Source organism: Apus apus, chromosome 7 (genome assembly GCF_020740795.1).
Source record: "Apus apus isolate bApuApu2 chromosome 7, bApuApu2.pri.cur, whole genome shotgun sequence".
Taxonomy (NCBI): domain Eukaryota; kingdom Metazoa; phylum Chordata; class Aves; order Apodiformes; family Apodidae; genus Apus; species Apus apus.
In genome coordinates, this window is record NC_067288.1 from 4,715,884 (window position 1) to 4,743,786 (window position 27,903).

Sequence of the window (27,903 nt, forward strand, 5' to 3'; positions counted from 1 at the left end):
GCTTAGTTTCCTCCACCATTTCTGTCCAACCTTGTCCCAGCTCAGTGCTGGCCAGATTCTTCCCCACGGGGCCTCCTCCAGCTCGCTTGTTTGCTGCGCGAGGTCCCCATGGACAGATGGGTTTGCTTGTTAGCGATGAGGGAGGTCAGTAAAGGTGAGTAGATGTCCTGATAGACAACTAGAGAAGGGAGAGGAGATGAGGGCAGTGAAACATCCAGCTGGGTGGTGTGGGGTTTCTCACCCATGGCTTTTGGGAAGGACTTCTTCACACTGGGAAGGACTTCTTCACACTGGGCACTTCATTCACTCTCACGCCCCCCCACACTGGTGGCCTGGGTCTCCAGGACACTGTAAAAGCATGCCTGAGCTGTCCTACTGAGGCCGTGCACCCCAGTGATTTCTGAGCAGGCTGTGCTCTGTCATAATGACATGCAGCCAGTGGTTAGGGGACATACACAGGAGCTGGTGGTGCTGGGCCCACGCCTGTCCCCAGTTGCGGGGTGAGGAACGGGTGAGTACCTCCAAATGGGTGCCACCACCTGAGTGGGGCAGCAGTTCTGCATCCTGACACCGGCCCTGTCATGTGAAGGTCTCACAAGAGAGATCTCCCGACGCCAGGTGGTCTCGGGGATGGGTTTTGCCCAGATGGTTGGGCTAGCTCTGGCCAGCGATGGTGAATGGATGGGAGAAGAGCAAAGAGAAACCGGAGGCAAAGGCGCTGGGTAGGACGGTAACGCTGTTCTTTGCCTCCTCGCATGGTTTCCCTCCAAGCTTGTCTAAGGATGCCCAGGAGGCTGCAGCACGCTGCACCTCAGCACTTCCACCCCACATGGTCCTGCTTCCCAAAGGGCTCTGGTCTGGAGTGGAGTGGGGAGCTCAGCATCTGACACCCCCTGCACCCTCTCCTGCCAGTTCCCCGCCTCAACCGCTTCATGATTTCAGCCGGCGCAGGAGGGATACGGGCTGTATCCTGCGGGGACTGCACCCGGGGCTGGGGAGATGTGCTGCTGTGGGCAAGAAGGGGTGTGTGTTTGGGAGGGCTTGCTTCTAATAATGTGTACCCTTGGCAGAGCGTTGCCTGGTGGTCGGAGCACAGGACTGGACTGCAAGAGACCTAGGTGCTAGTGCCACAGCCACCAGCTGGTCACATTATCGTTCCCTGTCGCAGGTTCCCCAGATATTGGAGATACAAGTGGCTCAGCTGCCAACCTCCCTGGGAGCTTGTGAGGACCAGAGAGTTGGCCTTGAGAGGGCAGGCTCTCAGGTGGTGCGATGGGACACAACTCCATCAAAAGGGCTCGTGGTGGCTAGAACCCAACCAAGCTGTAGGCTCACCCTGTCTAAAATCCCAGTCCTCTCCCACCGGGTGTCGGTGGCCAGGGGCACGGTGAGGAAGGGTGATGGAGTGGTGCTCACTGCCAAAACCATCCTTCTCCAGGGTCAAGATGGGTCATGTGTGAGAAGGGATGGGCTTGACTGACGGTGGAAAAGGCAGCTGATACTCAGATCTTTCCCTCCTCTGGGTCTGACAGAGCCAGAAGGAGAAGAGCCACGCACCCCGAGGGTCCTGCCCCACAGATGACCCCAGCATCCCCCGGTTTAGCTCTCCATCCTCCCCCTCCACCCCTCTCAGTGTCCTATTAACCCACCTGTGCTTCCTTTGCAGCGGCAGGATCTCGTATAAGGATATGTACAAATTAGTACGGGTGATCTCGCCTCCTCTGGGCCTAGGAGAGAACTGCCCCTACAGGGTGGCGTGCAAGGTTTGCCTCCCAGTCCTCAGCCACCACCTGGCCACGGGACGCACCATCCACCTCTCCTTCCCCCCGCTCCACTGCCACCGCGCCTCCCCAGGGAACCCCCTGACGTTGCTTTCCTTCGAGTTTAAAGAGGTCCACGGCCTCCCAGAGCCAGCAGCTGTGCCCCTGGAGGGGAGGCACGAGTGGGGCCAAAGGGGGGTTGGGGGGGGCCCCCTCAGAGCCTCCCGGGGTGGAGTTTTGATAAATTGCATCCCCCCCAAGAGCCCCTGAAGGTTGCTGGCCCAAATGCCACCGTCCCTGCTTGGCTCCTCGAAGCGAGAGGAGGAGTTATTTTGGGGGCTTAGGTGTGGTTTACTCCTGAGGGGGGGGAAGGGAGAGGGAGCAAAGGCAGGAGGATGTTGGGGACTTTGCTGTGGTTTTAGAGAGCGAGGACTGGGGGGGACAGCAGGGTGACCCCTCTCCCTGGGGGATGTTGTGCCGTAACCAACAGTCTCCTCCTCAAGTGTGGCACTTGAAGGACACACAACTGTGTCTCTGGGGAGCAGGGCTCTTTGCTAGTCTTGCCCATAGCTTGCCAGACCTACTTGGGCAGTGGTGGCACCTGGGCACATCTCTGGAGATCAACACATCCTCTTTTGCTTGAGCCAAGCTTCTGGCTGTGAGTCCATGGCAGTGATTTGGCTTCCTCGTGTCTCTATGACTTGTACCTTTTTTTTGGAGGGTGACAGTTGAGCAAAGTTCTGCACCTGTGTCTGTGTCACGAAAGGATGAACTGCAGAGGTTGCTCTTTCCTCTGCATTCCTCACAGCATTTGAGGAGATGCAGAGGGGAAGCTCAGACACCCTCTGCCCTTGACTGTGGCTCTGCAGAGGAAGAGGGTTCCTTGGTGCAGCCACCACATCCTTCTCGCCACATGCTTCTTCCAGTCAGCATCTCTGGAATGGGTCTGTCACCCTCCACAGCTGGTCATGGGGATGATGCACACATTTGAAATCTTGAAATAGACCACCAGAAGTAAAGCAGAACGAGCAAGGCAAGGCCCGGATGGTTGGTCATCTCATTTATGAAGAGGTAGTTAGGGCTAGGAGGTTTCTTGGAAGGATCTCAGATGGTTCATCTGTTCAAGAAGGGACTACTTGCAGTTTTTCCACTCTTCTTTATTGCATCCCTGGCAAAGGATGGTGGCTGTGCTGAGGACACTTGCTCAGGTCCCTGCTGACAGAAGACACCTTTGGGAGGAATTTCTAGTCATCCTCAGTTGACATCAGGGCTTCACTGACAAGGGCTTAATCTCCTAGGCTGGATCACCTGGTGCTCAGAAGGATACCTGTAATGCTCTGCAGCAGTCCGGGCTTTCTCCAGTGGGATGGACAGAGTAGTGAAGCTGGATAAACTTAAGGAGGTGGAGGCAAAGAGAGACCAGCTTCTGCTGTCATGTGAGAGAGACCATGCCCATCTCTTCCTGGTGTTACCTTGTTCTGCTCCTCCCTGTGCATGGGACATTTCAAGGACATGAGAGATTTTCAGGGATTCCTACTGCTCCGAAACAATTCCCAAAAGACATCTGAAGAAGAAAGAAAAACCATGTGGTCTTGCCACCGTGGTTCAGATCCCAAAATGCCAACCCAGCTTGCTCAACTTTCAGTTTGGTGAGCCTGTCCTGCACATCCGCAGTGCACAGCTTCACCTTCCTGGTGACACCCCTGTCGTACCAGGCAATAAGACAACCACCAATGTGTTTATGGAGTGGTGGACAGGCTGCTCTGGACAAGATGGTGCTTGGGCAAGTTCAGGATGCTGCACAGGGGTGCAGCACGGCATGGAAGCAGTCCCTGTGGGCATCTGTTCCTGAATCTACTCTCACATCGCTTGGTACGCTGGTGCTCTGTTCCTAACAGCCTGGTATGGCACAGTACTTGCTTCCTAACCACAGGAGGACAGATGTCCCCAAGATTTCTTCCTCTGTCACTCACAGGGTTCTCTCAGAGCAGCAGGACTGAGCCATTGCTGCCCAGTGGTTTTACAGGTCACCCTGTGCCCTAGCCACAGGGCACATCTCCATCCAGATACAGGACAGGTGGCCAGCTCTCCCATCAAGGATGTGCTCATGCCGGGACCAGCTCTTGGGATCCATCCTGTTCAGATAGATGTCATCCCATGTGCCTTCCCATGTTTCACTCAGTGAGGATCTGGCTTCTGGGCACTGCTCTGCTGCTCAAAACACATGCAGATCTCTGCTCTGAGAAGCAGCTAAGTGTGGTCCCTCTTGGTTACTGGTGCAAACTCTTCCTTTCACGAGTATCTGTTCCTCCTTTGGTGTGCAGAGAATCTCAGGAGAAAGACAGTGTCTGGTGTGTGCTGGGCACACTGAGATCCCCCTGCCAGGAAGGGTGGGTGGGAGATCATGGTCTTGCTTCTTTTTTTTGCACAGAGTTCTCAAGAGTGAAAATTTTGAAGTCATCTTCTCCCCTTCAGACACCTCGAGTCAGTGCACATCTTGGCATTTGCCAAGACACTGCTTACAGACCTCTGGGTCTGGGTATTCCCTCTTGGTCCTCCTATTTAACAGTCTCCAGTGTTACCACTCTCCTCTTTCTAACCAGTTCAGGTGTGTCAGGTCTCAAAGGGAATGGTTTGCCAAGCCTGTCTGTGCCTGCACACCAAACAGTTGCAGGTCATCACCATCTCTAGTCCACATCTAAAATGTCAGGACTCATCTTGGTGGGGCCCTCTATGGCCAGGAGTCTGCTTCCAAACCAGTGGTACCCCCTAAGAAGAGGAGATGCCTTCTTCTCCCCTTTCCCCACTGCTCTGAGCAGTGGAAAGGTAGGGAAGAGGCCAAGATCCCGTGGGAAGTGCTTCAATTTCCACTAGTGTGTGCTCTCCCAGGCCACCCTGGCTGAGAAGGGTTCCTCTGAAGCAGCACCCTCCCAGGTTGGTGCCTTCACTGTTGTGAGGTGGCCCCTGCCCATTAAACATCCCAAACAATGCAGTGCAGGATGGAAGCCTGGCACAATGGGAAGAAGAGGTGGCTGAGCCTCTTCTGAGGCTGAAATTTACTCAAGAGGCCACCTGGAAGGGCAGAAAGAGGGAGAAGCAGCCCAGATATCTCAACCTGGCTGAGGGTTTGAGGTGCCATTGGTTGGCCTGTGCTTGGTAGCTGCAGCAACCCTGGGCAGGTCCTCACGGAGTGGAGGAGCATGAGGTGGGGGGTCAGTCCTAGCTGCCTCCCTTGGGAAACCCAAACGAACCCCAATGTTGGAAGGCCCAAACAGCTGCCTCTGCTGAGACTCTTTAAACTCCAACCTGGTGGAACTTGCAGCCGCATGTGGGAGAGAGCCAGGGCGGCGGGGAGCATGGCATGTACAACTTTTCCCTCCCAGTTTTGTTTTTTTTTTCCAGCCAATTCAGCATGCCTTTTGCACTGGTGCATGGTGGGGGAAGCGGTCCATCCGCCGAGCCAGACGGAAGCAACTGGGCATCTTCCTTTGACAAGTGACCCTGGCCCACTGCCTTCTATGCAAGATGCTGCCTCCCAATTGCATAGACCTTACGAGCTGGGGATACACAGCCTTCTGGCTATGGGTTAGGTGGCCACACCAAGCAACACCCAGGCCCCCAAACCCGGGAGGGAAGCCGCTCCGGAGGCCGCAGAGCGCTGTGGTGCAAACCACCCTTCTCTCCAAAATAACCCATGGCTTGAGTGCCGTGTATCTGATTTATACCACTCGCACACAGCCCTGGAACCTGTGGGAGAAGTTGGGGGCTGCTGGAGGGCTTTAGGAAGGAGGTTGAGGCCAGGGAAAGGCTCCCAGGCTGCTAGCGAGGCAGGCGCCGGAGGCCAGCAGCAGAGAGGGGTGAGTTGCTTTCCGCCAGCATTCCTGGGTCTGTGTGAGCAGTGCTATAAATCCACATCAGGACAGTCTCATGTATGATTTGCCTTGATTAACGGGTTTCCTGTTCTTTTCCTGTTTGTCCGTTTGTTTTCTTGGGTTGTTTTTTTGTTTTGTTTTGTTCGTTTGTTCTTTTTCTCTTTTTTTTTTCTTATTTTTTCTTTTTTTTTCTCCTTCTCTCTCCTGTTTTCCTGTACGACTTTTGTTTGTCCGTTTTTCCGCTCTCTGGGAATGCCGCCTCTCTCTCTGCACCTCCCTCCCTCCCCTTCCCCCTTCATGAGCAGTGGCCGAATCCATTACACTGAGATGTATGAAATGCTGACTCTTATGTCACCACCGCTAGGCCTCGGCAAGAGATGTCCTTCCAAAGTGGCCTATAAGGTAGATCAACCCTTCCTTCTATGGGGGCTAGAGCTGAGCAGGAGCTGGGGCTTGAGGGAACCATGGGAGGAGGGGCTGGGGAGAGCTGGGGAGGTGTTGGGGTTCTCCAGCATGTGTTGAGCTCACTCCTGGTGAGCCCTGTGTGCTCTGAAGAGCCCTGGCCACACTGGTTGGTCTCCATTGCCCACGCACATGATGCTGTCGTGGTCACTTGCAAGCCTGGGGAGCTCTGGGGTGGAAGAACCCCAGTGGAAGAGGAGGAGCAAGATCAGCAATAGTGTGGAAGTGGAAAGGTTGGAGGAGATGAGGTGAAGAGCAGCCCTGTAGCAGAGTCAGGCAAGTGAGATGTCCTTAGGAGCTCACTGACCCAAGCTCATCTGCTGGGCTTGGAACCATCTTCGTCCCAGCCAGTGCAGAAAACGGGACTAAGGCCCATGGAGATGAGAAGTAGGTGAGCAGCAAGGACATACCCCACAGGAACAGCTTTGCAGGGCACGAGGAGCCAGGCACATTGGCATGAGCTATCCCAAGGATGGCTTGGGCAAGGCAAAGCCAGGTGCCTTTGAAAGGTGTCTCTGAATTTTACCCCCTGGTTCCTCCCGGGCTGAGCAGTTGGCTCAGCACAGGCACAATGTAGGCATGGAGCAGGAGCACAGTGAGCCCTGCAGGAGGTGGGCTGGGAGCTGTGTGGCACTGCTGAGGGCAGCAGCTGCTAGGGCAAGACCCAGAGCTACAGAGTGATGTGGTGCCCAAGTCTGGAGTGACCTGAAGCTTCTCTTGGCCGTGGGCTGCTGCCCACAGCCCTTTCAGCAACAGTCAGGGCTGGTGAGGAGGGGATGTCTGCACACTTGCAAGTGCCCTGCCACCCTCTCCAGCTCTCAAAGGGTTTTTCACACATGCATACATCCAACATCCTACTCTTCCAGGAGCAAAAGGGAGGCTCGAAGACAGGGAAAGGAAGTGAGAAGCCAGGTGAAAAGGAATGGGCAGGGAAGGGATGACCCAAGGTATTCACAAAGCAAAATATACTCTCTGGAAAGTGGATCTGGTCACTTTGGTTTGCACCCCGCCTGCCCAGGGTGGGGAAGGAGCATGGCGTGTCTGACCTGCCTTGGTTGCCCTTCTCTCTTTCCTTCTGCACTACCCCTCCTTCCCTTCCCCACCCTTGGATAATTTGGACCCTGTGCATGTGCTGGCAAACTTCATCTCCGAAAGACGCAAAAAGGGAGCGCCAGGATGTAGCATGCTAGAGGAATCCAGCCCATCTGAAGTCCCCGGAGGTTAGGGATCCTCCTCTCTCCCCTGCCCCAGGTGGGAAGGGTTGAGAGCTGGAAAGCCAAACCCCCTGGGAACAGAAACCTGAGCCTCCCTCTCCCCTTCCCGAGCATTCCCGGCACCCGCATCCCTGAGGGATCAGGTGTGTCTTCCCAAAAGTGCCGGGAGGTGCCTTGGCAGCCCTGATGCCACGGAGAGGGGGGCTCAGGGGCTGTTCCTGGGGTGCAGGAGGAGCCCTGGAAGGCAGTGAGCCGGTGTCCTGGGGTGGAAGGAGCCGGGTTGGGGTGGGTGCAGGGTGGTGGGGTTGGCAGGGTGATCCTTGCCCTTCTTTTTTGGCTGTGCTGTTTTGACACTCTTTGTTGCTTTTTATTTTTATTTATTATTATTTTTATTATTATTATTATTATTTTGATTTTCCCCTTTTTCTTTAGTGTATTAATTTCTTTTCCTCCAGCCTGGTCGATGTGTTTTTCGATATTGTTTTCCGTCCGCTGTTTTCTTCTCTCTCTTGCGCAGAGACTGGTCCTGATGAACATGCCCGTGGCTGAGGACATGACAGTCCATTTTACCTCCACCTTGATGGCCCTGATACGCACGGCCTTGGACATAAAAATTGCCAAAGGTAGGGTTGGCAGGGGTGTAGAGAAGGAGACAGAACCAGGAGGGTTTCAGAGCGTCCAGCACTTTCGTCCTTTTTGGGCAGGATGAGGACATCACGTGTGACCCCAGATGTGGGTGGAAGGGATTACTTTGAACAGGCAAATTTCTGCTGCTTTCTGTAAGAATAAAGAAATACATCAATAAATCTGTTTCTTCAGGGAACAGGTGGACAGTTTTCCACTAGAAGCTGCTTGATGTCCACTGTGTAAAGGAGGAAGAGAGAGAAATCCCCTTCTTCCCCATGTACAAAATCAAACCAAGGAGGGAAGAGATCACATGTGCTTGTCTTCTTAAGACTGGGGAACAGAAATATCTCTCAGGGAAGATAAAATATTCAGAGCAGGAAAACCTGCTTCTTGTTGTTGCTGGAAATGCCCTGATTCATCCGATCAAAAGCTTTCAGCAGAAACATGCCATTTTCAGTAAAAGGTCCCCTGGGAAGAGGTCAGGAAAACAACACAGCCCAAGGCAAGGTATCAGCAGAAGCTCAGTGTTGAGGCAGCTCTTTGGGTTTGAGCCCCTCTAGATAAAGCAGAGAATTGGACTTGGGTCTCCTACAGCTGAGCACTGTTGCCCTGTGTCTCCAATGAGTTGACAGCAGCTCTCTTTGAGTCCTCCTAAGCTCAGCAGTGCTCTTCACTGCTGGCCAGAGAGCTCTGCTCTCCTTGTGCAGCATCGCTGAGTAGTTAAGGATTCCAACCAAGCAGAGCTTCTCTTTCACCAGCACATGATCCACTCCCCAGCAAAGAGAAAGTGGGGCAGCAGCAGGTGTGTGTGGGCTGGAGTAGGATTGGAGCCGCAGAGACGGACCCAAGGCGATCTTGGAGATGGTAGCTTTGTGTGGGAGGGCAGGGGATGGGGAGATGGAGGCACATATGGAAGGGGTGGTAGTAAAGTTTCCCTGCAAGAGCAGGAGACCAGGCTCAATGATGCAAGGTGGCCCTCCCAGCCCAGACAGAGCTGGCTGCTGCTTGTGGGCCTCACTTCAGGATGGGAAAGGGGTGTTTTCAGTTGGACCCTGGTGCCCAGGTCTTGATGTGTGTGGGTTATTTTTCCCCCCTCCTCTGTTCAAGGTGGTGCAGATTGGCAGCAGTTAGACTCCGAGCTTCAAAAGGAGATCCTGACTATTTGGCCTCACCTATCCCAGAAGATGCTTGACCTGTTGGTACCCATGCCAAAAAGTGAGTCTCTGTGAGGGCTATCATTGCTGCCAAGTTTCAATCGTACCTGTGGTAGCTTCTTCCCAATGGGAGGTGGAGACCAGTCAGACCCATCCCCAGCTGAAGGAGAAGTGGGAAAAGGGTTTGTGTGTCTTCAGGCTGGCTTCTGCCCGGCTGCTTGGAAACCCTCTTATAAAATGCTCAGTTTGCAGTGACCACCTGCCAAACCCAGAGAGTGTCCTGTAAATCATCTCTGAAGCACACATGGGCAGGAAGCTGAGCATCACATGCTCTTTTAGATATGATGATGTGAAGAAGATGTGTTTCTCGGTGGTTTATGATGATGCTTTCAAGGCATCTCCAGCCATTTTATCTCCACCTGGAGAATCTGGATGTTCATCTCTCTTCCGGAGCGGTGAGCAGGCTCTGGGGGTCACCAAGGTCTCCACCAGAAGGGCTCTTCCTGAGATCCATGCCTTCAGACCTGCTCCTTCTGCTAAAGACAAAAGTGTCCCCCACTTTCCTTCCCCTCTTATGCTCTCAGCCTCTGACCTGACTGTTGGCAAAATATATGCAGCCATGATGATCATGGATTACTACAAGCAGAGCAAAGCCAAGAAGCAGCGGCAGCAGCTGGAGGAGCAGGTGAGGCTCAGTGAGGGCACACGGGTGGGCAGGAGGGGGATGCTCAGAGCACCCTTGCTGCTTCCTGCCACGTCCTGACCAAATGTGGGATGCAGCTGAGGGATGAGGATGGCGGTAACAGGGTGGGCTTTGGTGACTACAAGGCGTGGTGTACGTGCATCCTTGGTCCCTGACACTGAACACCAGCATGCTGTCGCCTCCCCACGTGGCAGGGACTTGGGTGGTGAAGCACTGGATGTTCATCTGCCTTTCCTACAAGCTCAGCTTCTTCCTTTCCTCAATACAGAAAAATGCCCCCATGTTCCAGCGCATGGAGCCGTCCTCCTTGCCACAGGAAATCATCTCGAATGCCAAGGCTCTGCCTTACCTCCAGCAAGACACTCTCTCAGGCCTGTGAGTAGTTCCCTGAGAAGAAGGGAGGTGGTCCTGTTGATTTTCTATTCCTGCAGCCCTCTTTTTGTTCTCTGGAGCTGATACTGGGATGTACAGAGGTTTAAAGAGCTGCCAAGAGAGGGGAAAACCTGTCCAGGGCACACAGCTCCTGGCACAAAGCTTTTGCAGGGTCCTAGGTAGCTGGGGTGTGTCAGCATCAGCAACAGTGTTGGGGGTGGCCAAGTGTCTTCATGGACTGTCCCAATCTCTCTTACCTAGCAGGGTCCAGGATGGACCTGAACTTTGAGAGCAGTGGAGCAGGAGTGATGGTGCAGGGTCAGTGGGCGGGAGGTCCTAGCACTGTGGTTGATGGAAATGGGATGATGGGAATTGCTGGCACTGGAATGTCCCCAGTTAGTCCTAAATCAGGATGTCCTCATCCCTGGAAGTGTTCAAAGCCAGGTTGGATGGGGCCAGGAGCAACCTGGTCTAGTGGGAGGTGTCCCTGCCCACGCAGAGGGCATTGGAACTGGATGATCTTCAAGGTCCCTTCCAAGCCAAACCAGTCTGTGGTTCTGATATGTCCCCACTGCTCGCTCGGGACCTGTAGCACTGGTGTCCTCTCCTGCCTGGGCACCGTTTCAGCTCTCCAAGGAACATGATGTTTGTCCTGGAGGTCTCGGCAGCCTGGGGGGCAAACCTGGCCTTGCACTGCCAGAGAGGTGATGCTCAGTGCTGGCAGCACCTGGCTTGTGGCCTCCCTGAAGCTGGACTGTCTTTGCAGGAGCAGCCGGAGCGGGTTCCCCTCACTGAGCCCGCTCTCACCACAGGAGATCTTTCAGCTGGCGTGCATGGATCCCACCCATGGGCAGTACCAGGAGCACCAGTCTCTGGTAAAGTCCTACACTGCCTGGTGGGGGCTCTACCTGCCGTCCTGGCGAGGGTGCTTGTGGGCACAGGGAGGTGTGGGGCTGTAGGCACAGGGAGGTGTGGGGCTGCTGGCACGGCAATGAAACGCTGCTGCCTGCCCCTCTGGGGAGGGATGGCAGCTGTTGGATCACACAGAGATCCAAAGCAGGGGACAAACATCCCCGGGGGTCCCCCAGCTGAGGCTCTGGCCCCTCGCCTCTACCCAGGCACTGGGGATGAAGCCATCCCTGGGCTAGCCCTGGCTGGTGGAGCCAGGCAAGTGCTTTTGGGGCAAGAGCCATGACCAGGGGCCAGTGTTGGCCCAATGTTGGTCCAATGTCCTGCAGTAAAACATCCTTCTCTTCACAGGCCTCTCTTTTTTTGCCACTGAGCGCTCGTTTCAGTGGGTTACCCTGTGCTGAGTGATGGTATCTGATGTTTTTGGATTCGTGTTCATGTTGTTGTCAGTGCTGGTGTCCCCGCTCCCAAACGGAGCCATCAAAGTGTCTCCAATGGGAGCACACACCTCCGGCCTCACACTTACGTGGGCCAGCAGCAGCAGTGTCTGTCTGTCTGTGCATATATCTATACGTATATACATATATACATCTCTATAGACCTGTGTCTGTGCGTGTGCGTTCGTGCACCACCCGATGCCCGTCAGGTGCAGCGTTGTACCACTGTGCATCTCCAGCCCAGTCCGTGTCCCCCGGGGGTCTGTAGCACTCTGTGTCACCTGTGTACCATCCCCTGCCCCCACCACCCCGACCACCCCACCATCCTGCTGGTGGGGAAAGTGGCCGATGAGACTCCAGCCCCCCCGACATCCCCCAGAAAGTCACCTTCTAGCAGATCTGCAGGGTCACTCCCTGCCTATCTCCTTGACACTATGTCCTGGTACAGGGGAGTCCCCTAAACTGGGAATTAACCAAAGTGGTGTGCTTTCTGTTATTCAGCCAGAAAGCCTTTAAAGCAGGGTCAGAAGGAAAATCCCCTACTTTTATCCTCTTTTGGCAAAAGGAGGTGTTGAAGCCCCAGGCAGTCAGGGCATCCCCAGATCTGGGCAGGGTTTCCACTGTCACTGCAGGGGTGTGAGATGAACTGGCCATCAGGCCAGCCTGAAGCACCATGTCTGGGCTCACCAGCAACGGATTGTGACTGGGAGATGATTTTTTTCAGGGGCAGATGAGATGTTTTAGCCTCTCCCTTCTTGGCCCACTTGAAATCTGTCCCCTGTGGAGCGAGCAGGGCTGTCCCCTGCAAACGGAGCAGAAAGCAACGTGCTGCCCCGCTCCAACCCCATCCCAAGAGCTGTGTGTTTGTTTCCAGGAGCCAGAGGTTAGGGAGTTTCAAAGAGTGCAGCCCTCTAACCGTGGCAGCTACCTTCCCATGGACACTCAGGACCACGCTGTCTCTGAGAGGGCCTCCTCCATGCCTCGTCTCACTGTGGATCCCCAGGTAAAACCAAGCAAAGCACCCCCCAGGTGCTGGGTCCAAGCAAAGCCCACCAGGTAATGCTGGGGCTTCTCTCTGCTCTGAGTAAGTCCCCATGGCTTCCCCCAGCATCCTGATATTGGAGCAACTCTCCATCTTTTGGGGTTGCTGCACAAGCAGGAGAGCTGCTGTTCCCCTACACGGGGGACACTGGCAGCAGAGGGCAGCCAGGGGAATCATCTCCTGGCCCACGTGGGAGGTTCATGGTGGAGCAGGGCCATGCCAGGAGGTTGCAGGGTCCCCACATAGTGGGACCCTACTCCTTTCCTCCAGGCACTGGCTGAGGTTCGAGGATTCCCAGCCCACTGTCAGATGTCTCCCAGGTGTTGGGATGCCTTTTCCTTCCTTTTCTGTTGTCCCACTGCACACACTTCTCCATCTGTCTGGTGGAACCCAGGCCACATTTCACCTCCTCGTTTGTCTGCCCGGTTTCTCTGTTGTTCCATCTTGTACTCAGCCTCCACGAGACACAGAGTTTGGTTTTGCTGTGAAGTCTCTGGGTCTGCTTTCTCACAGAGGTCCTGGTGTGTGACATATTGTGGCACTTTGGGGGTTGGGGGGGGGAAGAGGAAGGTGTGAAGAGGAAATGAGGCTTTGTCTTGTGGGCTTTATTGACCTTTTGGCAGTGGGGGAGATGATCAGAAGGAGAGGATGGGAGAAGAAAGGGTATGGTGTGGGGAAAGGAGACATGAAGAATGGCCTGAGGCTGCAGGTGCAAAAAGCTACTAGAATCAAGCAAAGGAAAATGTAGAAGGAGGTGATGTTTTCCACAAAACATGTGAGAACATAAGCTAGAAGGAGAGGAGAAGGTAGAAAGGAGAATCATGGAAGGGAGAAAGGAGAGGGATGATACAGCAACAGCACGGGTGGGGAGAGAGGGAATGAGTGCAAGAAAAGGGGATGTGTGGGTAAAGGAGGACCAAGGAGGACCAGTGCAGCCAGGAAAATAACCACAGAGCAAGGGGCACTGGAGGACTCCTCCTCTCTCACTGATTTCTTCTTCGATGTCTGTTTGCTCTGCTCACTCCTGTTTTCAAGGCAGGGAGGGATGCTGAGGCAGCTTGTGGGACAATGGCCTGGTCCCCCCATGTCCCCATGCCCCGGGGCTGCTGCTGCTACCACCCTGACACGTGGTGCCTGAATCCCAGCCACTGGCTTTGCTCGTGGAGCACAATTCCCAGCCAGCTGGGGCAGGGCTCACCAAAGCTAAACCCCACTTTCCTCCCCACCCCCCAGTTTGTACAGAGATTATCTGGTGGGGGGGGGGGGGGAGGGAGGGCTGTGCTGTGGGGTCTGGCCTTTCCCTCGCACCCCAAATCTCCCCATCCCAGAGGCTGCCATGCCAACGATGACGAGTGATCTGCTAATTGCTCAACCACCATCCCTCCCCCTCCTTGCCCCAGCCCTGCCTGGCACTCACCCCCTCCCCGGCTGGCCGGGGTTGCTCCTGGCAGGTGGTGACAGACACCAGCTCGATGCGCCGATCGTTTTCCACCATCCGGGACAAACGGACCAACAGCTCCTGGCTGGATGAGTTCTCCATGGAGCGCAGCAGTGACAATACCTACAAGTCCCGCCGGCGCAGCTACCATTCCTCGCTCCAGCTCTCTGCCCGGCGCCTCAACGCCGACTCGGGTGAGTCCCACACCAACCCCCAGCACAGGAAGGAGGTGGAGCTGTTGGAGTGAGTCCAGAGGAGGCCACAGAGATGCTCAGAGGGCTGGAGCAGCTCTGCTCTGGAGACAGGCTGGGAGAGTTGGGGTGTTCAGCCTGGAGAAGGGAAGGCTCCAGGGAGACCTTAGAGCTCCTTCCATTGCCTGAAGGGGCTCCAGGGAAGTTGGGAAGGGGCTTTTTACAAGGGCATGGAGTGGTAGGATGAGGGGTAATGGTTTCAGGCTGAAAGAGGGGAGATTTAGATGACATATGAGGAAGAGATTCTTCACTGTGAGGATGGTAAGACACTGGCCTGGGTTGCCCAGAGAAGCTGTGGCTGCCCCATCCCTGGAAGTGTTCAAGGCCACCCTCAATGGGGTTTGGAGCAACCAAGTCTAGTGGGAGGTGTCCCTATGCAAGCAGAGGGTGGGACTAGACGATCTTTAAGGTCCTTTCCAACCCAAACCGTTCCATGATTCTTTGATAATGCCAAAAAAAAAACACCCCACCACCCCCCAACCGAGCATCCTGGGGAGGGGGGACGGTGATGGCTGACGGGGATGTCCCTCAGGCCACCGGTCCGACGGGCACCGCTCAGGCGGCAGGGAGCGGGGCCGATCCAAAGAGCGCAAGCACTTGCTGTCCCCCGACATCTCCCGCTGCAACTCGGAGGAGAGGAGTCCCCAGGCACAGGATGAGTCTCCGGAGCGGCGGCGGGAGTCCCAGTCACCCAGCGAGGGCAGGTCACAGACGCCCAACAGGCAGGTGGGTGAGGAAAACCCCCTTCCTAAAGGCTTAGGGGTCAATAGGAAAAGCTCCTTGCCAAAACTGGAGGAGATGAACCCCCTACTCTAGGAGCTCTGTGCCATTTTTTTCCTCCTGTTGGTGGCATCTCCAATGCCGAGCAGGTTAGGGCTGCTTGGAAACCCTGCAGAGCATTTGGGGAGAGGGGTGGATCTCCAGACTGACCCTCTCACCACTGTGGCATCCGCTCCCTGCCAAGGTTGGGGTGTCCCAGCTACACAAGCCTGGAGATGCCAGTGCTCGAGTGTGCTCCAAGCCCACGGAGGTGCTGCCCGTGGAGACCAGAGCTGCTCTTAGCTCTTCCCGCAGTGGTCCCGTGGGTCCTTTTGACTTTTGACCACCAAGAGCAGACCCCGAGGCAGGGACGGGGTGGGCGAGGGTGTGACAGGGCTTTGTCCGAGCAGGAGGACGCTGCGGGGAGCCCAGGCTTGGAGCAGGGGTGGTGGGTGCAGCAGGGCTCTCCCTGTCACCCCTGTATTCCCCAGCCTGTCTCGGTGCTTTGCAGGGCATGGGCTCCCTGAGCGAAAGCTCCATCCCCTCCATCTCGGACACCAGCACCCCCCGGCGAGGCCGCCGCCAGCTCCCGCCGGTGCCCCCCAAGCCACGTCCCCTCCTCTCCTACACCTCCATGCTGCGGCACCCCGGGGACGCCTCACCCCCCGCCCAGGAGAGCGAGGGGGGATCCCCGCTCCTCTCTTCCACCTTGGAACCCAACGCCGCCGGCCTGACCACCGAGTCTTCCAGTTCCCCGGCGGGAGGGAAGCAAAGCCGACATTCTACCCCTCAGCGTTACATCTCGGAGCCCTACCTGGCCCTGCACGACGATTCCCACACCTCGGACTGCGGTGAGGAGGAGACCCTCACCTTCGAGGCGGCCGTCGCCACCAGCCTGGGCCGTTCCAACACCATCGGTTCCGCCCCGCCGCTGCGGCACAGTTGGCAAATGCCCAACGGGCACTACCGGAGGAGGAGGCGAGGGGCAGGGCAGGGCGTGATGTGCGGGGCCAGCATCGACGTGCTCAGCGACACCGAGGAAGACGACAAGTGCTAGAAACCGCCCCTCGCCGCCCCCCAACACCACCCCCCCGACTCCAGCCCCTCCACCCCGGCCCATCCCACCGCCCCCCATCTCACCCTCCCCACCCCACCGCCGTCCTGCCCTCCCTCCCCGCCCCCCTCTCCAATGCATGTTCTTCGCCACGCCTGGGAATGAAGCAAAACCAACAAAAAACGACAATGATGATGATGATAATAATAATAATAATAATAAAACGAACAAACGAGTCCACAAACCAACCCCAAATGCGGAGGGGAAAAAAAAAAGGAGGAGAAAACCAAACCAAACCAACCAACCAACCAAAACCGACCGGAACGGAGGGGGAAGGAAAAACAAAAACAAAGCAAAGAAAAAAGTCTTTGTGCAAAAAAAAAAAAAAAATTAAAATCTGTTGACTTTCATTTGTTACTATTATTTTTATATTTTTTTTTTTTCTGCACAGAGAAACTTTGGATGTGGCCTGGCTGGGGCATGTGTGCTGGGGGGGGTGGAAATTAGAGCTCCCCCCCCGAGCCACAGCCTGGCTCCCTGCCCCAAGCAGGACCTCTGGAAAGGCTCATCCTGATGGTTTTCCACTTCCCGAGGCCGGAGAGTCCCAGCACAGGGGGCACCGTGGGGCCCCCTTTGCTCTGTTGCTCAGGCTTGTGCTGCTGTGGCTTTGCCTTTCCCTCCCCAAGGGTCTCATCCAGCCCGGCAAAGGGGTGAGGTGTGATGATGGGGTCCGGGGGGGGGGGGGGCACCGGGCAGACTGGATGGGCTCTAGCTGCCGTGGGGGGGCAAAACCAAAGCCAACTGGTTTGTACTGGGGCAGGTGAGGGCAGGGTGGGGGGCTTAGCACTGCCGAATGTATCCTGTCTCCCACTGACACCCATCTATTTATATACGGAGAGCTCTAGGTGTGGCTGTGTGTGTACATATGGAATGTGTGTGTATATATATTTATATCCTGTATATATAAAGATATACACATACATGGATTTGTTTTAGTCATCTGACCATGCTGGGGGAGCCCCTCGGGGTTCTTACTGCATCCACCCCCCGCTTGGCGGGGGCAAGATCAAGCCTTCCCCCGGGGGGGGGGGGCTGCTGTGCACCCGTTGCTCTGGCAGAGTTTTGGGAATGTCACCCCGCTCCAGCCAAGATGTTTACAGCAGTGGGAATTGCGTTTGAGGTGGCCACAAGCAAGAGGCCTTTGGGTGGCTCTGCAGCCAGCTGGTGCCCGCAGGAGTGGGAAGTCCAAGGGACGAGGATGGGGCTGTCCCTGGGGGCACAGCTTGCTTGGTGCCCAGGGGGGTGATGGCAAAGCTCTCAGAACCCTCTTTCCTGTGTTTTCCCAGGAAAAGAAGATTCCCATGTCTGCAGGGGAGAGAAGATGTTGTGCGTGTGTGACGGTATGCTAAGATCTGTCCTGGCAGAGAAGCCCAGCCTTGGTGCCTCCCCTGCCTCAGTTTCCCCTCCTGAGGGGGTTGCCATGGAGCTGGCTGGGTTTGCAAACCCCACAGCCCCAGTGTGGGGGCAGGTGGGTGTCTGAGAGCTGGTGGGTGTCTGAGAGCTGGTGGGTGGATGTCTGAGAGCCAGCAGGTGTTGGGGAGAGGAGCCTGGTCCTGGGGGTGAGCAGAGGGGGGCTCAAACCTCCTGCAAACACTGAACATGCAGTACAGGGCCACCTTCCAGTGCCAGTCGTTAATTAATCTAGCAGTTACATGCTAATGATCCGTGGGGGAATGCTGGTGGCCTTGCAGTGATGGCTGGGTAAGCTCGTCCTGGTGATGACCAGCGTGCTTCTGCTGCGAGTTGTTGGTCATCAGCACCAGCGTGGTCCTGGGGAGCTGGAGAGTGCTGAGCCCTTGGAGCCTCAGGGAAGGGTTTCCTCCATGGGCTGGGGGTCTGGTCGGTGTAGTTGGACCAGACATGGCCATGTGTGTGGAGATGGGATGTGGCCTTCAGCCTGCAGGGCTGGGCTTGGGGAGGTGGCACAGCTCTTGTCCTGCCCTTCCTCCTGCCCATGGCTTCACTCTGCTGCTTGTTGTTGTGGTCTGGATTCTCAGGGCTATTTTCTAGCCCTCAGGCTTTGCTTTGGTCCTGAATAACCTGTGTTTAGGCTCTAGGGAGACCTTACATCTGCCTTCCAGTACCTGAAGTGGCTATAGGAAAGCTGGAAAGGGACTTTATTTGCAAGGATATGGACTGATAGGATGAGGGGGAGAGGTTTTAAGCTGATATTAGGAAGAAATTCTTCACTGTGAGGGTGGTGAAACAGTGGCACAGGTTGCCCAGAGAGGTTGTGGATGCTCCATCCCTGGGAATGTTGAAGGCCAGGCTGAATGGGGCTTGGAGCAACCTCGTCTAGTGGGAGGTGTCCCTGCTCATGTTGGGGGGTTGGAGCTAGATGATCTTTAAGGTCCCTTCCAACCCAAACTATTCTGTGATTCCATGATTCCCTCTGTGTCTTCTCCTGACTGAAAGATGCAGTGGGCACAAACTGCCCCACTCCTGCATGTGCAGATCAGCCCCTGCTCCAATTGCTTTGTGAGCTTGCCCAGGGCAGCTCTGCTTTGCAAGAAGAAAATCCCACCAGCTCCAAAGGCTGCCTGCTCGGTCATGGCCCAAACCCCCTCTTTCTAACGGCCAAGCACCCAAGAAGCAGGTTCTACTTATGGGGCCAAACCCTCCTACTGCCTTGTTTGGTCTCTGCCTGCATATGACACCTCTGCTGTCTCTGCTCACCCTACACTTCCCAGACAAACACTTCTGGCTGCCAAAGGACCTGAAAATTCCCCAGGAAGCCCTCTCCATTGCTCTGGCTCATCTCCTACATCCCCTGTCTCCATGGGGACAAGCTGTGGGGAAGGTGCTGGCTGGTGGCATAGGAATGTCCTGTCCCCTTCCAGCCAGCCATGAGCAGCTGGTGGCTTCAACCTGAAGCCACTGGAGCACTGCTGCCTGTGCAGGGACTTGGGGGAGCCAGGCCTGAGGGGCAACCTGGGGGTGCAGTGGTGTTGGGGAGCCAGGGGAGCCCACGTTGAACCTGCTCTAATTATAGGTGCCAGCTTGGGCTGCTTCTAATTGCAGGGAAATGTCTGACAGTGCTGGGCTCTGAGTAACAGCCCGAGGGGAGGGGAGGAGGTGGCTTTTTGTGTCTGTGCCTGTTGGGTGGGAGGGAGAGAGAGGGATGCTCTTAAAGGAGGGGGCACTGTTTCATGCAGATTTCCAAGGTTTGGGCTTTTTTTTTGGTTTTGCCTCAGCCCCAGAGTGGGGCAATGCTCTGCAGGGCTGGTATGGGCTGGGTGCACCTGCACGTGACAGCAGGCTGTGATGTCTGACCCTGAGCTTTTTTGGCATGTGAGAGCTTGGTTTTACTAACATACAGAAACTATACGAAGCAAACCAGAGCTCCCTTTTTCCTGGAGGGGCCCAAAAAATGGCCTGCTCCTGTCTCTCCTGCAATAGCCCAGGGCAGGCAGGGACCTGTGGGGGACAAGGTGGCACCTATAAAACACATATCTGAAACCAAAAACAACCCCCGGGAGAACAATGGAAAAGACTGCATCAAGGGGGAAGGAAAAGCAGCCCTGAGGTGCCACTGCAGCCTGCTCTTTGCTGTTGGACTTACTTTGCTGCTGTACGATCTCTCGTCCATGGCTTTTTGGACATCTCCTTTGCCTCCCGGACCCTGGGGATCTGCCACTCCACTGCTGGTGCCTGCTGGCTGTGTCTGACCATGGCAAGGAGGATGAGAAAGTTGGGGGGGGACATGTTTCAACCACTGCCTGCATAGGGCAAGCACCTGCCTGGGCAGGAATTCACCAGTAGCATGACACCAGTTCCCAGTTTGGTGGTGGGACTGGGCTCAAAGCTCCTGGGGGGGGGGGACTGTGGAGGGTATGTGGGGAGATGAGGCAGCCCTGGAGCCCCCAGCCCCATCCTCCTGTCCCCTCATGAGGCCTGGGAGGGCAGAGCCCCCCCCCCCCAGCGTGTGGGGCTGGCAGCTCCTGGGTGGGTGGGAGATAATCTGCCTTCATCCCTGGGCACTGGGGTGGGATGTTGTAACATAATATGCTCGTTTGGACCCAACGGGGGAACCAAACTGACTGAGGCCATGTACAACTTCAATGTTTTTTGTCAAAAAGAAAGAAAAATAAAACCTTGTTGTAAAGAATCGCCACGGAGCCCATCTTGTTGGCATCCCCCATCCCCCCATGCTGGCAGGTCTGTGGGGACCCCCGGGTGAGATGCAGGACCCCACTAAAGGTCCCCATGGCAGGGATGGTGTGGAACAGCGCCATCACCTGGGAGGGTGAGTCCCCAGGGTGGGCACCCCCTGCATCCCTGTGGTCCCCAGGTGGGGGGCGGGGGGTACTGTGAAGGAGAGAGGCAGGGAGGACATTATTTAGGGTTATCACCTCAGGGAAGCTTTGTCTCATGCCTGGCTGTGTCCAGACACACCAGCTGGGGGACACCAGGGGTCTGGGGGCACTGGGAGCAGGAGCCAGAGGAGCTGTTAATAGCAGCACCACAGCAAACTGGTCTGGAGAAACCAAGAGCATCGTGGTGACATCGCATCCCTGGGGAGACATGAGGGAGCACCAGCCTGTAGACTGAGGGCTTGGAAAACCTGCTGGGATCCAGAGCTTTGGGGGATTCAAACAGCTTGGCCACCCCTCCACGCCTGCATCCTGGAGATGTCAAGTGGCTTCAGATGGTTCTGCTTGGCCCAAAGCTCACAGGTAAGTTGTCAAGCAAAGGTGCTGAAGTCAGGTCTTGTTTCTTTTTCTGCAGAGCTGTTCAAAGCACATAAAGTTCTCTGGCAGTCAGAGGGGGGTTCAGCAGTCTTTGGCTCTCTGCAGACTGAGTGCTGGTGACAGGGATATTTTATGGCTTTTCAGCAGGAACTCTTTTCTTTCCTGGTGACAGGAGGGTGCTGTGCTGAGAAGAGCTCAGGGAAGGATGGGGGCAATTGCTCTGCTCCTTCAGGCCACTTTGAGCCAAGCTTTTCCTGTGCGTCTCCTACATGCTGCTGCCCCTCTCAGCTTGGTGCCACCAAGGACCAAGTCCAAATGTCATGACCTATAGGAACTAGCTGTAATGTCACCCTTCACTTTTTGCATCTTCCACTTCATTTCCCAAATAGCGTCAGGTTTGGTTTTCAATTCTTTGGCTAATGAAGAGCTAAAAAGCATGTTTTCTGGGGGAAGTGTGCAGTTCCATAGGATCATCACTCAGGAGATGGCCTGGCTTTGAGTGCACTTGCCTGGGCAATGGATGCAGTGACAGCCAGAGGCTGAAGGCAAAGTCCAGTCTGGGAGGCCCATTCCCATTATAGAGCCAAAAAAGTGGTCTTCATCCCTGACTGTGGGGAAGGCTCTGCAGGGTGATGCTGCCTTCTCCATCACTGAGGGCTTTGCACTGGCACTGGAAGCAGCTTAAGGAGAGGACCTCTTTCTGTGTGGGCCAGAAGTCCTTCATTAACATTTTTTTGAAGTGAGTTTCTTAAGTATGAACTCTCTGGAAGGCAGGACTGAGCGAGGAGCCCTCTGATGGACACCCCGTGGAGCCCTGCCTGAGAGGCTGGTGCCAAGGTGAGTGATGGGAGAAGTGCTTAACCACCCTAAATCCCCTAATGTATCTGGGGCCATGAAAAACATACCTGGAGCATCACAGGGAAGGCAGAATTTCACCCTAGCAAGGGAAACTGGTGCTGCAAAACAGGGAACCTTTACTGTCAGAGAGCCAGTGCTCTGCCTGGCAGGCACAGAGGCTAAAAAAAGCCCCTTGACAAATGGAAGAGAAAGGTTAAAATTATCTGTACATCATCTGAATAACAAAGGCAATGCAGATTGTACCTGCTTATAATAGCTCCAGGAGACAGGGGATAAATTGGGAACAAAAGTACCCCAGAAAGAGATGCTGCTGGCATGCAGCTGGCAGGAGTGCGGGGGCTTGGGGGACAGGACCACCAGAAGCACCAGAACCTGGCCTCTGTGTGCTCCCCTCACCTTGCCCATAGGTCCTCAAGGGCTCTTCTAGTCCCAAATCCCAGCAGAGCTGCCCAGGCAGCTTGCAGGCTCCCAGGAGGTGAGAGCAATCCCTGCCCACTGCTCCAGTACCGCGGTGGGCGTCGTGCGCAGCTCGTCTCGCATCCAGGTACCTGGAGGGCTTGAACAGCCCTTTTTCTGGGACTGCTGCAAATCATTACCCCATCACCTGGCTCTTCTCCCTGGAAAAAAGATCCTTCCTGGGAAGCGAACTCGTGTCTCTGCCCCGTTTTCTTCCCCTGCAAAACCAAATGGAGGCACGTGGCACTGGGCGCATCCGTAACTCTCCCGGCTGGGTTTTGAGGCAGGATGCCAGCAACTGTGCAGCTCTGAGGGGCTGCCAGGGAAGCCTGGCTCCAGTCCTTGGGCACTCAAACACCCCCTCAGTCAAATGCCTGGCAATGACCATGCTCACTCCTACAGCAAAACAAGAGAAACTTGGATGTGAAGATGCTGGAGTCAAACACAAGCCCCTGGGGGGAGGAAGGGACAAGGGAGGGGAGACTGGAAAATGTGAAAGAACGAAACATTCTTGTCTTGCTTTTTCCAGGCCCAGTGAGGTGGTTAAAATCCGTAAGTACAAGGCTGAGGGGGCAGGGCTTTGCTCCCTGGGGGGGACTCAGCTTATGGCTCAGAAGGGAGAGGCTGGGGGAGGCTCTTGTGTGTGTGTGTGTGTCCCCCCCTTCCCTTTTGTTCCTCCGGTGGTGCTTCCAAGCGCGCTTTCCGGGTGCCAAGGATGTGTGTGGGCTCTGAAGTGGGGCTGGTGCTTACTCATGCTGGGAGCCACGTGCTGGTGCTGGCTCATGGGCTGGCAGCACCAACGGTTCCTGGGTGAGCACCTCCCACCCCCCTCGGGTGAAGCATCCCCCCCCCTCAGCAAGCACATGCAACCACTGCTCCTTTCTGGCACCTGGGGAGCCACCCCCAGGGGAGTGGGATGCACTCGCAAGGGATGTAAACCCTGGAAGGTTTGAACAGCCCAGCTTGGTTCAGCACCTCTGTTTTCAATTCTTCCCATTTATTTGTGTCTTTCAACAATGATCTTTCTCTCTCGGTGATGTCGAGCTGCACATCTGCACCAGCTGTGTTTGCCAGACCCCATGTGAGCAGGTAAAACACCATGGACTGCCCTGGAAACGGGCCCCTTCCAGTGCATGGAAGAGCCAGCTGGTAAATACTGTGTCCCAAGAGGTTTTTGGGAGCTGCTTTGTGTTACCTTGGGCTTTACAGGTGACAGAGAGTGAGGGGATAGGCAGGGCTCTGCCTCCTCTACCCACTGTCCCATCTCATGGTTAAATACTATAGAGCAGGAAAGAGCTCACTGTGTGCTTGCCTTTGCTATTTCTGGGTAGATAATAAGAAGAAAAAAGCACAAACCAACACAATTCTGCCTTCTAAATTGATGCAAAAAAACATTCAGTGCTCTCCTTCCCCAGCTGGCATCTTCTTTTCACCCAAGCAGGGCTCTCCAGGCACCCCTACCAAGGGGCAGGGGAGGTGCTGGGAAGGCTGGTGAGTAGGTGGGAGCCCAGGACTGAAAACCTGCAGCCCAAACCCACCCAGTGGTGCCCTGGGCTCAGAGCCCTTGCAGGGCTGGGAACAGGGTGTCTCTTCAAAGGTCCAGGGCAGGAGTGACCTGCCATTAAGACCAGGGCACAGCTGGGACACTCCCAGCAGGATTCACCAGTGGTACCTGTGCTCCTTGGGGTGCAAGAGAGAGGGAATAGGGATAAGGGTTGAGGATGTGGTGTTGTTTGATAAAGCCAGGCCTAAGCTAGGCTTTCTCTCCTTCCCACACACCTTCCCCTAGGACTCACTCGGTCAATTTATGGAGCAATCTGCCATAGATGATGTGGTTTTTCAGACTGAATTTCACAGATCTGCATCATGAAAGATGGGAGGATTTTTTTCCTTTCCAAGAGGGGAGGAGCAGAGGAACGAGAGAAATCTGAGAGCTCTATTTCCCAGTGGAGTCGAATCCTATGGTATCCAGGTAAATATGGGGGCTTGGGGCCATGACATTACACTTCTGAGTCCTCTGACTGAAGCATGGAGTGTGCAGGACCATCAGCCACTGCCTCAGCTTCCAGCTGTCTCTTCTTTTGGCCTCCAAAGTACTGACAGGGGCTTGCAAATGGCCTCATCACTTCATTGTTAATTTACTTGCGGGGGGGAGCACAGTCAAGCTTTTCTTTGCCCCCTTTTTTTTAAGGCCCTGCCCCAGCTTGAGCCTGTGCTCCTCCAGCATGTGATACTGTGCTGTATCAGCAAGTCTCACCCCCCTTAGCAGCTAGGAGTGCAGGAGGAAGGCAGCGGGAGCTGTGTGAAGGAGCTGTGAATTAGCAAAGCCTCGTCTTACACCTCCCAGCCCGAGTTGCTACAGCTGCTTTCTGCAGCAGGAGTGAGAGCAGAGGGGGTGTAATGGGGGGGGAATGGGGACAGGCCATGAGTCTTTGAATCCTTGAAAGGACACAGCCTTGGACACAGCCACAGACCAGGCTACCCATCCTGGGAGCAGAGGCTTTGCTGTGGTTCCCATGTCCCCTAATGCCCAGCTGTGCCTGTCTCTTGGTGATGGGCCACCCTGCTGCAAGGACAAACGTCCTCGTTGCCAGGTCTCAGCAAACACTTAGAGGCAGGAGATGCCCCCATGGGTCAGGCAGCAGGGAAGGGAAGCAAAGAGGGTGCAAGCCAGGCTGAGAAAACCACCCATGCCCACCCGCTCCTCTTGGCTGCTTGGGGACGTTCTGAGACAACTTCACAGCTTTGCCTGATGCTGGCTGGGGAAAAGGGACCTCTGTCCCATCCTGCTCTGAGTGGATGGGTGCTGTGGAAGAACCAGCTTGTTCTTCCATGCCTGTGACACCTCGGCAGCAGGGGTGAGGATGGAGGCTGACAGCAAACCAGGCAGGTGGGACTACCTGTCACATGTGCCATCACTCTCTTCTTGTTTTAGCCGCTGGTTTCCCTGCCTTAGCCCCTCCAGGGGGGTTTTAGCCAGGGCCAGCAACAGGGCTTTGATGCTTGCCACAATCAGCTTCTCCCTGCTGTCTGCCAGAGGCTGGGGGGGTGTTTAAACACGCCCGACGGGACGTGTCTGAGCGAGGCTGGAGCATCCCGGCAGGAAAGCCTCCCTGTGTGCAGGAGAGCCCACAGCTCGAAGGGGAAAGGCCTTTGCAGCTTCCTTTGCCTGCTCACCCCCAGGTTTCTGCTGCCCTAGGTGCAGCCCACCACCACCTGCACGACAGAAGGAGGCTGACCTGCTAATTGCCTTTGCTAATTTTTCTCCTTCCCTGCGTGGCTCTCTTGGCTCCAGCGTTCAGTGATCCTCACCCCGGGAAGAGATCAGAAAATTCCCCCCGGTGATGGCAGCTAATGGCTGGGGTGTCATCTGAGCCACCCCAGGCAGTTTTGGATAGACCTCCTTCTCCTTGGTGGGTGCTCCCGAGCACGCCTGTCCCGGGAAACGGTGCTGCTGGCTCAGCCGCCAGCTCGGGGTGCTGCACCCCGATTCACACCAGCACTGGGGTGGGTCTAGGGTTTCTCATCACCTCACCCTGCTGCCCTCTGAACCTCCAGCACACCCCCAGGCCAGAGGGACCCCTCCGAAATCCTCAGCCAAAGCAAGGATGGAGGCAGGCTGGAGGCAACCGCAGCGGGAGGAGGTTTTGCAAACGCAACCCGCAGCCCCCGCTGCGATGGGCTGTTCCCAGCCCCTGCTGGTGGCAGCTGCTGAGAGCACAGACTTTCTGGACAACAGTCACACCACAGAAAGGCTGGTGGAGTCTGGAGACAGAGGCCCAGGGTTTCCCGTGAGGGCTTGGTGCCAGCTCCGAGCTTGGAGGCCTGTTCCCAGCTGGGCAGGGGGAAGATGCTGCAGACCCCAGGTGTGTCCTATGAGTGGCCTCTTAAATAGTGGTGCTCGGGGTGAGGGCCTCTCCCTGCCCTTTTTCTGGGGGAGTTGCAGCTGGTCACTGTAGTGATGGGTCTTTCTTGTGTCCAGTCCTCCTCACAGGTGGGGAAACTGAGGCAGGAGATCACAGGGCTGAGAGCAGCACTTCCTAGTGCTGCCTTGGCAGGAGCTGGTGCTCACAGCTCGGATGCTTTAGTCATATTTCTTCATGTTTCCCCCTTGTAGAAACCCCTTTTTACTCTTCTCTCTAGGGTTACCTGGTGGAGGATCAAGAGGCTTTCAGCCAGGGCTGTGCTTGTTGGGACTGACCTGATGTTGCTACCAGGGCTCTAACTTTGGACCAGCCTCTGCACCCAGGGAAAAAGGTTAAGCCATATTTTTGGACACAAATGACTACAGCTCCAGTGAATTAACTCAGAGATGTTATTACAGGCTGTGAGAACGGGTCAGGTTTCAGTTCAGGAAGGAAGCGGGTAAGTGATGGTCTACAATTGTCTGCTGGCTGAAAACACTAGGAAAAAAGGCTTTTATTCCCTACTCTGCCCTTTCCCTTGGCTCATGGTGTAGGGGGATAGCTCTGCCACCCCTGTGGGGGATGGGCTGGGAGGACACTGTCCCATAAACAGGCTGGGGCAGGGGAGAAGCTCCAGCAGGGCAGGGAGGGAGTCTGGCTCTTCTCCCAGCAGCAAAAACTTATTTTAGCTGAGAAAAACTGGAGGTCGGGAAGGCTAGGCAGACCTCCCAGGCTGAATTTCACAGCCATGAGTGGAACAAGTTGTTGATTTTGCCAGCACTGCCATAAGGAGACATGTTGCAGACAGAGAACGTTGTATCCTCTGTTCCTGACAAACGCCTGTCATGATAGCTTGAATATAAAGCAGGGGCTTAGGCAGAGGGAGCTTAATGAAGTGTTGGTATTTTTCCACAGATTCACGTTTCTTTGTAGGTCATGAGAACCTGCAGAAGCCCCAAGGAAAGCCAGGGCTCCCCCGTGCACAACAGCAATGCCAGAGCCAGCCCCGTGACCCTCAGGCTGGGTCCTGCAGAGGAGGAAGCCGAGCGATGGTTGCCAGCACCCTTGGCATGCAGAGGCAGGTAGGATGGCAGCAGTATTCCCAGGAGGTACCTGGACTGGGTGGGCCTGGTGTTGCCCTGTCCTGCAGCACAGAGGCTTGTCTTGATGGCATAAAGCCTAGAGGCCACGTAGTGGCCAAGTCACTTGCTGGTGGCCAAGTCACCAACCTCCCCACCCTGGTGTCAATGCCAAGGGCCCCTGCCAGGATGTGCTGTGGGGAGCAGGATGGGCTTTTTTTTCTTTTTGCCAGGCTCACCCAGGGTGGCCCTCCTTGGCATCCTCCTCCTGCTCAGCCCCCTTGGTCCTCACCATTTGTTCCAGCAGCTCCCCTACGCTCCCAGAGAAAGTACTTACTCTGAACAGGGTTGTTCCCTGACAGCATCCACCACCCCACCTCAGTCCTGGCAGTCAGAGGAGACAGATGACAGTAGAAGCAAGGGGACAGCTGAGAGGTGAGTGGTAAAACTGCAGATAGATTTATTTCAGGATGCAGCTGGAATTCTACCTTATGTCTGTCCCTGTGCTTTGTGTCTGACACTGCAGCGTGTGGGGACAGATGTAAAATGTGGCTCTGTTTAGAGCCTGGGAATAGCAGGATCTCCCTTGAACAGCCATGTTTTAATTTGCATTTCTAGGGCTCTCCAGAAGTCTGGGTCCTGTGGTGTACTCAGCAGCAGATGCCATGAGTTTCTACACTGTTGACCTGCTGGGGCAATCTGGGCAGCTGGCAGACCTGGTAGCTCTCCTGGGGTTAATGCAGTAGGGCTGGTCACAAGCAGTGGCTTGGGAACTGGGCAGTGGACCAGCTGGTAGGATT

At 55.5% G+C, this 27,903-nt stretch overlaps 1 protein-coding gene across 7 annotated transcripts in view; it reads left to right on the plus strand.

Moving 5' to 3' along the window:
* Positions 1–16,103, plus strand: part of CACNA1E (calcium voltage-gated channel subunit alpha1 E) — a 110,525-nt gene extending 94,422 nt beyond the window's left edge. For 3 of the 7 annotated variants that reach the window (XM_051624692.1, XM_051624694.1, XM_051624693.1), the window contains 10 exons: positions 1,667–1,763; positions 7,826–7,931; positions 9,043–9,150; positions 9,674–9,774; positions 10,061–10,167; positions 10,931–11,039; positions 12,385–12,513; positions 14,004–14,184; positions 14,774–14,967; positions 15,512–16,103. In XM_051624692.1, the coding sequence (XP_051480652.1) occupies positions 1,667–1,763; positions 7,826–7,931; positions 9,043–9,150; positions 9,674–9,774; positions 10,061–10,167; positions 10,931–11,039; positions 12,385–12,513; positions 14,004–14,184; positions 14,774–14,967; positions 15,512–16,057 (1,678 nt within the window). In that variant the 3' untranslated portion in view covers positions 16,058–16,103. Of the gene's footprint in view, positions 1–1,666; positions 1,764–5,934; positions 6,035–7,825; positions 7,932–9,042; positions 9,151–9,673; positions 9,775–10,060; positions 10,168–10,930; positions 11,040–12,384; positions 12,514–14,003; positions 14,185–14,773; positions 14,968–15,511 lie in introns of all 7 variants that reach the window. The other 4 variants (XM_051624697.1, XM_051624695.1, XM_051624691.1 and 1 more) reach the window with 3 other exon arrangements.
* The last annotated feature ends 11,800 nt before the right edge of the window (positions 16,104–27,903 follow it).